Genomic DNA, 10,421 nt, shown 5'->3' on the forward strand with positions numbered 1-10,421 from the left:
GGCTTTGCTAACCCTGTATGACCTTGGGGAATACCTACAATGTTCTTAGGCTTTGACTTGGTTGGTTGGTTGGTTGATTGATTTTTAATCTGCCATGGTCAAAATTATATATAGTCTTCAAGGTTTCTTCATTTCTGTGATTCTCAAATTCCATGAATCTTGGTTGGGAGGTCAGATCAGGTAATGTAAAAAAAAAAAAAAACCCTTTGATTTACATCTGGTAAGTCTAAGTTGATACAGAGACAAGCTCTAGTGATTGATTTGTAAAAGAAATTTGAAAAGGCATGTCCCATTGGGCATCCACTACTGGCTCTCTGGGAGAGCCTATTATAGCTCTTATTAATATAAGACTTTGCAGATGTGGAGGTTCCAGATGTGCCCACTCTGCAGTGTTTTAGCAAAAGGAGTGTAGAGGAGGGGAATGAAACACTGCATCAGTATTCAATCGAAGGTTCCCGATGGGCCACCCATCATTATGTCAACAGGCACTCAGGCTAAGAGAAAGGACATTCAAACCCTCCTTCTACTCCCCTTAGCTAGACACACATTGCTCACCTGATACCAAGGACAGTAAATGTCCCCAGGCAGAGTAGAAGAGTTGACTTGTCCCAAGAAGCTGTGATTGAGGATACTATTTTCATCATGGAAGCCAAGCTTCCCATGCCCGGATAGCACGCAGGGCAGGGCAGTTGGAGATTGGATATGAGGATGAACATCAGCTGGCCTCCTTTCTCCAGTGGGATCTCCCTCCATGTGGTAGTTTCCAAGTGAGCCATCTTCTTTTTCCTCCTAGCTCCATTGGTGGACTCCAGTGCTGGGCACAGCAGCTCAGCCATGCTTATGCTCTTGTCAGTGGTGTTTGTCGGCCTGGCTGTATTTTTGATCTACAAGTTTAAAAGGTATGTTCTACTATCACTCAGTTTTGATACTGGGGCTAGATTCATGGGGTCTGGTTCTTCCTATAACCAGAGTTCCTACACTAATCCTAAATATGTGAAATTGATTCTCTTTGAAGTTTTGTTTGGCACTGGGGGACAGCAGGAATGGTGGAGGGTCCAGGAAGGAATAAATGGGTTTAAGAATCTGAACTCTGTCCAATTTATAGATATATAGAGTTAGGAAGGTAAGGGGTAGCCTATGAAATCAATTCTTTTTTTCTCTTCAAGAGAAGTGGAAAGATTTTTCAGACCTCACCTAAATTTCTTAAGTAAAGTCTTGGATATTCAGATATTTTCTGCCTCTTAACACCCATTGAGGGTGATTAAGCGGACAAAATGCGGCAGAAATCTGGTGCACACATGGACACACACACACATGCATGCACGCACACACACACATGCTTTCTTACCTTGTGTTGCAGCCACCTGGTCTTTCTGTGTAAATTTGCACGCTAAAAATATTCAACCTTTACCCCTCTCCCTCTTTTTCCTGTTTCTGAAGGGCAATTGATCAGGCAAACCAAACTTCACATGTATTCAGATATTACTTTTGAAGGCCACAGGAGAGGTGACATAACAGGATACTTATTAAAACATGAACTTGAAATCAATAATGCTGTACCATTATTTGAATAGTATAATACTTCTACCAAGAGGTGTCCTGGTTAAGAGCATGAACTCTGAAAATCAGACAGACCCAAGTTTTACTTAGTATTTGTAGCCTTGAGCAATTGGATTTGCCTCCCTAAGCCTTAGTCTCTTTATCTGTAAAGTGGAGAAAACAATGATACTTAATAGGCTTGCTCTACAGTTGAAATGTAATAATATCGATAGCTGGTACATACTAAATAATCAAAAACGCTAAGCTATGATAGATAGCAGATAACATGCCTTCCAAAGGTCCCTTCTGTGTCACCAACTGGTGCATGGTCGGCTTGCAAAAGATTGTATCAGTGGCATAGAGAAGTGCTTCATAGAAATACTGGTTAAAGTGAAAACATCATTAATTATTCTGAAAGCAAAATTTAGTCCTGAGAGTCTTCCTGGGCTCTGAAGGTAATGCTTTTAGATTTTGAAAGAAATCAGCAGGAAAGGTGTTTGGCTCCACCCTTTCCCCCAACCCTCTAGCTGCTCTCTAGTGGATTCCTCAGGCTTAAAAACACCAGTTTTACTCAGTACACATCTCAGCAGGAATCCTTTTTTTTTTTTTTTTTTTTTAAATTTTTTTTTCAACGTTTTTTATTTATTTTTGGGACAGAGAGAGACAGAGCATGAACGGGGGAGGGGCAGAGAGAGAGGGAGACACAGAATTGGAAACAGGCTCCAGGCTCCGAGCCATCAGCCCAGAGCCTGACGCGGGGCTCGAACTCACGGACCGCGAGATCGTGACCTGGCTGAAGTCGGACGCTTAACCGACTGCGCCACCCAGGCGCCCCACAGCAGGAATCCTTCAACACTGTCCTCCTTCTGAAGGAGGTTTACCTTCCTACCCAATTAATAGACCAGTATGTCCTCTTGGATCAAGACATGTCAACCCACCTGCCCGTGTTTCCTTTGAAGAGGGGCACAAACCTTCATATCACAAGTAAAGAGCGGGGTGCCTGGGTGGCTCAGTCGGTTAAGCGTCCGACCTCGGCTTAGGTCAAGATCCCGCAGTTCGTGATTTCAAGCCCCGTGTTGGGCTCTGTGCTGACAGCTCAGAGCCTGGAGCCTGCTTGGATTCTGTGTCTCCCTCTCTCTCTGCCCCTCCCCTGCTCACTCTCTGTCTCTCTCTCTCTCTCTCTCAACAATAAACATAAAAAAATTTAAAAAGGAACAAGTAGAGAGCAAAGATTCCATATAGAAACAGACTAGTCAGGGAAACACCCATTTGTGGATGTACTTCGCTTACATGCAAAGCCCACTTTTATTCATCCAAGGATTTGATTATGGGGAAGCCTGATGTTTGCTAGAGCTGGAAGATCAACTAAACCAAATTTATCACCATCTGGCTTCTAGAGCTCCATGCTTGCTGAGGACAAGGGCCAGGGGGAAGTCCTGCAAAACGTATTTGTGTCAGGCATCTCCAAACTAAGGCAAGACATCTCATGACTTAGGAAGTTTTCTGTTCTCTTATAAATTCTACTAAACTCCCTAGACAGTCAGCTCATTAAAGTAGGCATCTCTAAATGTGTACATTAGAATTCTTGAATCTCTGCCAGGTAATGACATCTCTGAATTACTCTACCTCTGTAGTCCCCAAATATCAGCCAACTCTTTCTGTGTCCCTGACAGTGAATCATGTACCTAAAGCTACAGGAAGCAAACACCGCTCAAACTGGATAAGCAGTAGAGTCAGTTAAGGTAACCAATCATCAGTTATCTTTTCTTTTCTAGCTACCTTTTCTGGAAGTTTGTTTCCCAATGCTCTAGCTCTTTGGCTGAGGGCCTGTTGGATTTTCTTTTATTTCTTTGGTCTCTTTTTCCCTCCACATCACCTGGAACTCCAGTGATGGCTGTATGGGAGGTGGCTGGCTTCCTATCAAGTAAAGGCCAGGTTCTTACCCGTTATTCCCAGAGGCTCCTTTGTTTCTTTAATTACTGTCCAATAGAACTTTTGGTATTAATGATTTAAATGCACCGTAACCTGTACTGTCCAATATGGTAACCACTAGTATGACTGAGAAACTGAACTTTAAATTTTATCTAACTTTGATTAATTGAAACTTAAGTGTCTGCACTTGGTTTGCAAACATTGAGCACATCTAGAGAAAGGGCAGTTCTGTTTCTGTTTCCAGATCACTGGCCATGCTGAGTTTTCAGACACAAAACTTTCTCTGTGTAATCATCAGCATTAGCTCACCAAACCACCTTTTCATTCCACAGACATTGACCGAGGGTTCACTGTGTGCCAGGCAGTGAAAACAATCTCAGTGTCCCAAGTGGTCACTTACCAGGGGCAGGAGAAGACAGCTACCATCAGCCTCAAGCTTCCTTTAAATAAATAGCACCCTGTTTCTCACATATGATCTTATTCTTGGGTAGCTGCTTTCTGAAGTTTTAGACAATGTTTTAGACAGTAATTAGAAATCATTATGACCTGGCTTTTATTTTCCGAAAATTCTGCCTAACAAGACTTTCTTTCTACATGGTAAATCTGTTTTTTGTTTTTGTTTTTTTTTCTGGTTATCCAAGAATACTTTTGAGCTTCTCCCACAGGCTCCTAACACTTACAGTTGGAGCAAACAAAAACTGAAATTTTTATGGGTGACTTGGGTTGATCCATCGTCCTTCTCTTATTAAAACCTATATGAGGGGCGCCTGGGTGGCTCAGTCGGTTAAGCGTCCGACTTCGGCTCAGGTCGTGATCTCGCGGTCCGTGAGTTCGAGCCCCCTGTCGGGCTCTGTGCTGACAGCTCAGAGCCTGGAGCCTGTTTCGGATTCTGTGTCTCCCTCTCTCTGCCCCTCCCCCATTCATGCTCTGTCTCTCTCTGTCTCAAAAATAAATAAACGTTAAAAAAAATTTTTAAAAAAAACACAACTATATGAATGTGGAGGCGAAGACATGCCCCAAAATCTCTTTATTGTTAACCTTTTTTACCTGCAAAAATGGGCCTTAGTCTGATATTCTCAACAGTCCTTGAAGCGCACGTGTTAAGAAATGAAAAACAATTTGACAATTTTTAAAAATGTTTTCTATGTTTATTTATTATTGAGAAACAGAGAGACACAGAGCATGAGCAGGGGACGGTTAGAGAGAGGGGGGAGACACGGAATCCGAAATAGGATCCACGCTCTGAGCTGTCAGCACAGAGCCCACCGCGGGGCTCGAACTCACAAACTGCGAGATCATGACCTGAGCTGAAATTGGTCGCCCAACTGACTGAGCCACCCAGGCGCCCCTGACAGTTTTTTTTAAATGTGCCCATTATGACATAAAATTCTTTCCACCCGTCTGTTGAAAATGTTGAAAAAAAATCTGCCTGTTGTTTAGAGATTGCAAGAAAGTGAATATTCTTTATAAGGGAAAATTTTTTCCAAATCCTCGCTGGTATCACTAGGAATGCAGGAAAAGGGGAGGCAGTGAACTCTGGCTGCAGCTCTGAAGTCCGCAAACTTGTGTGATGAGGAATAGTGTGACCGCCTCCAGCACCTAATAAATATTACAGTTGATCCCAGCGTTCATGAGTAATATGTACTTTTATGATTAGAAGAAATCTAAGTTGTTAGGCTGCATGTCTATTTAGATAAGAAGAAAGTAAGGGCCAGCATGAATTTTTAATTATACGTATTTAGAGAGCCTGTGGTTTGCTGCCTCACATAGAATCTATTTATTTCAGGTTGTTGTAAATTATGTTAAGCTGGGTTAGACCAGTAGGAATCACAAGGACACCTCTCTTAATGTATGTAAAACAACCATGGAGGAAATGAGAATTGAATGAAAAGGAATGGTAGAAACCACCCATGTTTCATCCCCATTTTTGGATCTTTTCTAACAAATTAGCTACAAGTAAATCTTATTAAATGCCCACACTCTACCTCATTGGGGTTGGAGTGGGGAAGGGAATACGGAAGCTTGAAAATACCACTGCTTGGTACCAGGGCAACAGAGTGATTCTCCTTTAGAATGGCACAGAACATTCTATATTGGGATGGGCGCCTGATGCCTTAAGTTTTAATAATATCATTGCCAGGGATCAGCTTCGTGAAATGTCTGGACTTTAATCCAATCTCCCTGTCATTCAATGGGTTATGAGGGGTCTCTTCTAGATACAACGTTCCAAGGTAAAAATGTGGTCTTTTTGTTTGAGAACATAATATATGAAGGTAGAAAGAGCACATGCTTTGAGGTCATCTGTTCATTCCTTTAACAAATACTTCCTGAAGATAAACCATGTGCCAAGCACTGTGCTAAGTTGTGTGTGTAGCCGTGAAGACAGAGAACATAGACCCAGAACGCTTTTTAGGGCAATGGAGACAAAGACAGAAAACGAGTTGGCAAAGTTGACTATGCCACCACCCTAAACCCAGGACCCTATCCATTTCTTTCATAAACACTATCCCATAATTATATCCTTTTAACAGGAGAGGTTGGGTGGTCAGGAGAGGCCTCTCAGAGCCAAGTTCTGAAGGGCAGAAAGGACACACCATCATGAGAAGAATAGAAGGAGGAGTGTTCTAGAGGGAACAGCTGGTTCAAAGTGCCCACGGTGGGGACCAGTTTGATGTCCTAGATTCTTACACCTCAGAGTTTGGGGCTCAGAGCAGCAGCCTCAGAATCTCCTGGGAGCTTGGCAGAAATGCAGAATTTCACCCCATCGCGTACAGACCTATAGAGTCACAAATGCATTTTAGCAAGAACTCGGGTGATAAAAAGTACATTAAAGTTGGAGAAGCCCTGGCTTAGAGGAATTCAGAGGAGGCCACAGGACTGGAACACAGTGGGTCAGGGGATAATGGAGATGGGTCAGGAAATGAATCCAAGAAGATTTCAATCTGAACCAGCCGCTCTTCCAACCTCAAGTCTTTCTGCCTGGCTTCCAAACCTACAACCTTTGTGACTTTGAAGGAAGTTATTTCACTTCTCTTAATCCTCTCCACAATCCTGAAAGGAAGCTATTGTTATTCCCATCGAGCAGATGAGGAAACTGACTGTCCAACTGTTTAAGATATTTGGCCCATGGATGGCGTTCTGAATATGGTAGCAATGGCTGGAAGCCTTTTCTCTCTTGGCTACTCATAAAGAAACCAATGTAAATTGATGCAGTAGATGCAACCTTAGAAAAAAGCTGTCTTTTCACTGTGGTAGAACCTTCTGAGTCTCAAAGTCCAGCTCCTTGAAAAGATTCATGGCAGATAAGTACGTTAGGGTTTTAGTGCAACCTGATCGACAGCATTGCCCTTCTGTTTACACCTGTTTTGTTTTTTGTTTGTGTTTTTTGTTTTTTGGGGTTTTTTTGACCCCAGAAGAAGGTGCAGCCCTCACGGAGTTCTGCGGTTTACATCTCCACTGGGCCATCTGCTCTCTGGCCTTCTGCTTCTTGGCCTCCTGGCTGCAGTGTCGGCATGACCAGCCCCTTTCCCTGACATGGGCCTGTCCTATAAATAGCTTCTTCCTCCCCCTTATGACCCAGGATCTCCCAGTTGCCCAAGTTTGGCATACCCTGTGATCATAATCTGATTTTTGTAGGAAAATCCCCTGGATTAACATCTATGCTCAAGTCCAACACGACAAGGAGCAGGAGATGATTGGGTCAGTGAGCCAAAGTGAAAACGCCCCCAAAATCACACTCAGTGACTTCACCGAGCCTGAGGAACTGCTGGACAAAGAGCTGGACACCCGGGTCATAGGTATGTGTGCTGGTACCACCAAGCTCCTGTGTCCTCTGTCCTCCAAACCCGAGGTCAGCTGGCTCGTGTGGCCTGTCCCTCAGCTCGTACCAGGCTGGAGCGGGGTGGGAAACAGCTGGCTACAGAAACATACTCCTGTTTGAAAATTTGTCTGCCACCTCTGGCCACATGAAATTGGTAGATTTTTTTTTCCCTCTTAAAAGTAGACCAGGATAGAAAGTGCTGGGGTTGGAGTAGGGGAGGGATAAGGCCACCTATGCATTACTGTTGGGATTTGTCTTTCTTTCTCTGAGGCAAAAGTGGATGTCGTAATTCATAACCACACGAATATTGGCTCTGGTATCAGAGGGCCCTGGGTGCATTTTCTTGCTTTATCAATCTGCTTGCTCTGTGACCCCTCTGTACCTCACATTCCTCATCTGTGAAATGGGAATAATTGTACCTACCTTCCAAAATTGTTGTGATAATGAAATGATGGTGTATCATTAGCACAGTGCCTGCCACATAGTACGTGTTCAGTGCATGTTGACTATGATCATTGTCATTAGTGGCGTGGAAGAGGGCAAGGCATTGCTCCTACCTTGCGTGCTGATGTGGGAGATAGCACACCTTAACATAGACGGGATAAGCCAGTGAGCTAGTAGGATAGCCTGTCCAGGTGTCCTTTTTAATAAATACATAGTAGGTACCTGTTCAAGGTGGCTTGGTATTTAGCAGTAAATAAAATAGACACAGGTTCCTGCCCTTGTGAAATTGACATCCTCTCTCCTTCTGTGTTCTCTTCCCCACAGGAGGCATTGCCACCATTGCAAACAGCGAAAGCACAAAGGAGATCCCCAACTGCACTAGTGTTTAATATCCACAAGTCACGTGGTCAACCATCTTTCTGACCTTATTTTTGATGATTACTATTACTCTTGTTATGGAAAAATGAAAATGGCTTTTTTACCTTTTGTTTACCAGGGGCCCCTTCATAAAGAGCAGGCAGATGTTTATTAGCTGTGGGAGGCAAAGGAGTTCTTAGCTGATTAAAATGAGACAAAAAGAATAAATGGCCGTATTTGTGCAGAGGGCAAAGGATGCATCTTCCCGTGGCCTCCTTGGCTTTACTCTGCCGCTGACAGTGTGAGGACTCTTTTTACTGTGGTCTCCTTTGTCGTTTGTTTTTTGGGTTTTTTGTTTTTGTTTTTGTTAAGTTGGGTTGGCTTTTCATTAACCTCCCATGTCCTGCTTCCCACCCCCACAATCACCAACACCCTCCCCCCACCCCCAGAACACACCCCTAAAACACAAACCATTCCCCAGTTAGATCTGCAGGAGGTGGGTTGGTGGGGAGAGAAAGTAGCTGCAGAAAGCGTGCACATCTTTACGAAAGAGGCCCTGCCTCGTGCATGTCGATAGCGAGGCTACCGGTGGCTTCTTGTATATAATTACAGTGTAAATAGCTTTTTATTTCCTAAGAAATAATTTAATGTTTAGTAAAAAAGAAAACCGAAAAAAGAAAGATGCGTGTGTTGGCTTATGCACTCACCGTCCGAGCTGACCAACCCCCAGGCCTGCTAGTTGTGTTGGGTTCTGGATGCTCTCCAGTTGTCTGTCACACTTAACTCTTGAATCTCTGTGTCCATGCATAGCTGGTTTCTACCTATGTATATAAAGGGGGGGAGGGCGGGACGGGGAGGGCTTCTTTGGGACAATTAGTAAAGGAAGGACTAGAGTGACATCCTAGAACAACGAGGGTCCATCTGTTCCATCAGTGACGTGGAAGAAGTTGCACGATGAAGCCCACCAGAGACTTCTAACTGAGACCCAGGTGGGGAAACAAGGCTTCCCCTCCAAAAGGAAAGCATTGAGAGTACTTACCAGCCGGAGAAGGTGGTTTTCCCTGAAGAAGCTAGGCCACAGATCTAAGAGGAACAGTCTTTGTGCTTTCTGGTCAGATTCCATGGAAATGTATAATGCTTATGGAGAATTCCTGGGCTATTATTAGCTCAGAAAAGCCCCTGAGCACTAGGTTAGGCCTAGCGAGTGCGTCTTGGCACAGGAGTCCAAGAGGCTGGGGGGGATGTGGCATTTGTGGCATCATGAGTCCATGTAAGCCCTGCAGGCCAAATAGGGGGCTAGCCTTTAATGATATTAGTCAAAGATGATTTTAGCAAAGCTGTGCTATTTGCTTGTCAGATGTACACAACTTCCTTAAAGTCAAATGTCTGCCTTCAGTTCCCTTAAGATAGTTCTTGCCTCTGGGGCGAGTGGCTTTCAAAGCCAGCTTCTCCTTTCCAGCATCCCGGCCCCTTCATGCATTCACACACACTACTTCTTTTCCGTAGGGTCACTTTAAGCCATGCCGTAAGCATTGTTTTCTTTTCGGGCTCAGCCTGAGTCTACTTGTTTTAAAAAATGATATACTGTATATATACACGAGGAAAGGCTGGAGTTTGTACCTGTTAATTTTTGTGAGCTATTGTTCACATTCTTCTCTGTGAGACCCCGAGAGAATGTGACCTAGAGAAATCTGACTGGCTACAGCATAGATGAGGATAAGGAGTATTTCTAAAGATCCTGCTTTTTTGTTTCAAGGGTTAAATGGGGCAGACAATTGCAATACTTGTACTGAATACTGGAATACAAATGCATGAGTCATGTCTATATATACAGTATATGTATATATACTGTTCTTGATTTTATTGTTCCATTTGAATATTTCTACTGTAAAAAAAAAGACAGTGGTTTTGAAATTGTTGAAAATAAATGTATTTTTGTACATCAAAGCTACATACTTGGCTGACATTTTTCTCTTTGGGCAGTTCTCATTATTGTTATCAGTCAACTGTTCCTGAACCAATGCTACATGGCCAGACAAAACAAACAAAAAACAAATAGCTTACAACACAGATATTTATGTTTTACTCATGCATCTCCAGGTTGGCTGTGGTTTGGCTGAACTCAGTTGGGATGGCCCGATCTCTCCTGAACTAGTTCAGATGCAGGCTTCAGTTCGGTCCAGGTCGTCTTCATGCGTTGTCATCTTCTGAGACCAGAAGCTACCCATGGCATGGCATTTCATGGTGGATTACAGAATTCCAAGTGAGGCCAGCAGAATACTCTATGCCTCTAAGGCCTTGGCTCAAAGTGGTCACTCTCTTTACCATC

At 43.5% G+C, this 10,421-nt stretch overlaps 1 protein-coding gene across 2 annotated transcripts in view; it reads left to right on the forward strand.

Moving 5' to 3' along the window:
* SORCS3 (sortilin related VPS10 domain containing receptor 3) overlaps nt 1-10,043 on the forward strand; it is a 596,149-nt gene extending 586,106 nt beyond the window's left edge. For both annotated transcript variants that reach the window (XM_058697711.1, XM_058697710.1), the window contains 3 exons: nt 794-899; nt 7,108-7,268; nt 8,060-10,043. In XM_058697711.1, coding sequence (XP_058553694.1) covers nt 794-899; nt 7,108-7,268; nt 8,060-8,124 — 332 coding nt within the window. In that variant the 3' untranslated portion in view covers nt 8,125-10,043. The remainder of the gene's footprint in view (nt 1-793; nt 900-7,107; nt 7,269-8,059) is intronic.
* Nucleotides 10,044-10,421: the final 378 nt, after the last annotated feature.

This window comes from Neofelis nebulosa, chromosome 13 (assembly GCF_028018385.1).
Source record: "Neofelis nebulosa isolate mNeoNeb1 chromosome 13, mNeoNeb1.pri, whole genome shotgun sequence".
Lineage (NCBI taxonomy): Eukaryota > Metazoa > Chordata > Mammalia > Carnivora > Felidae > Neofelis > Neofelis nebulosa.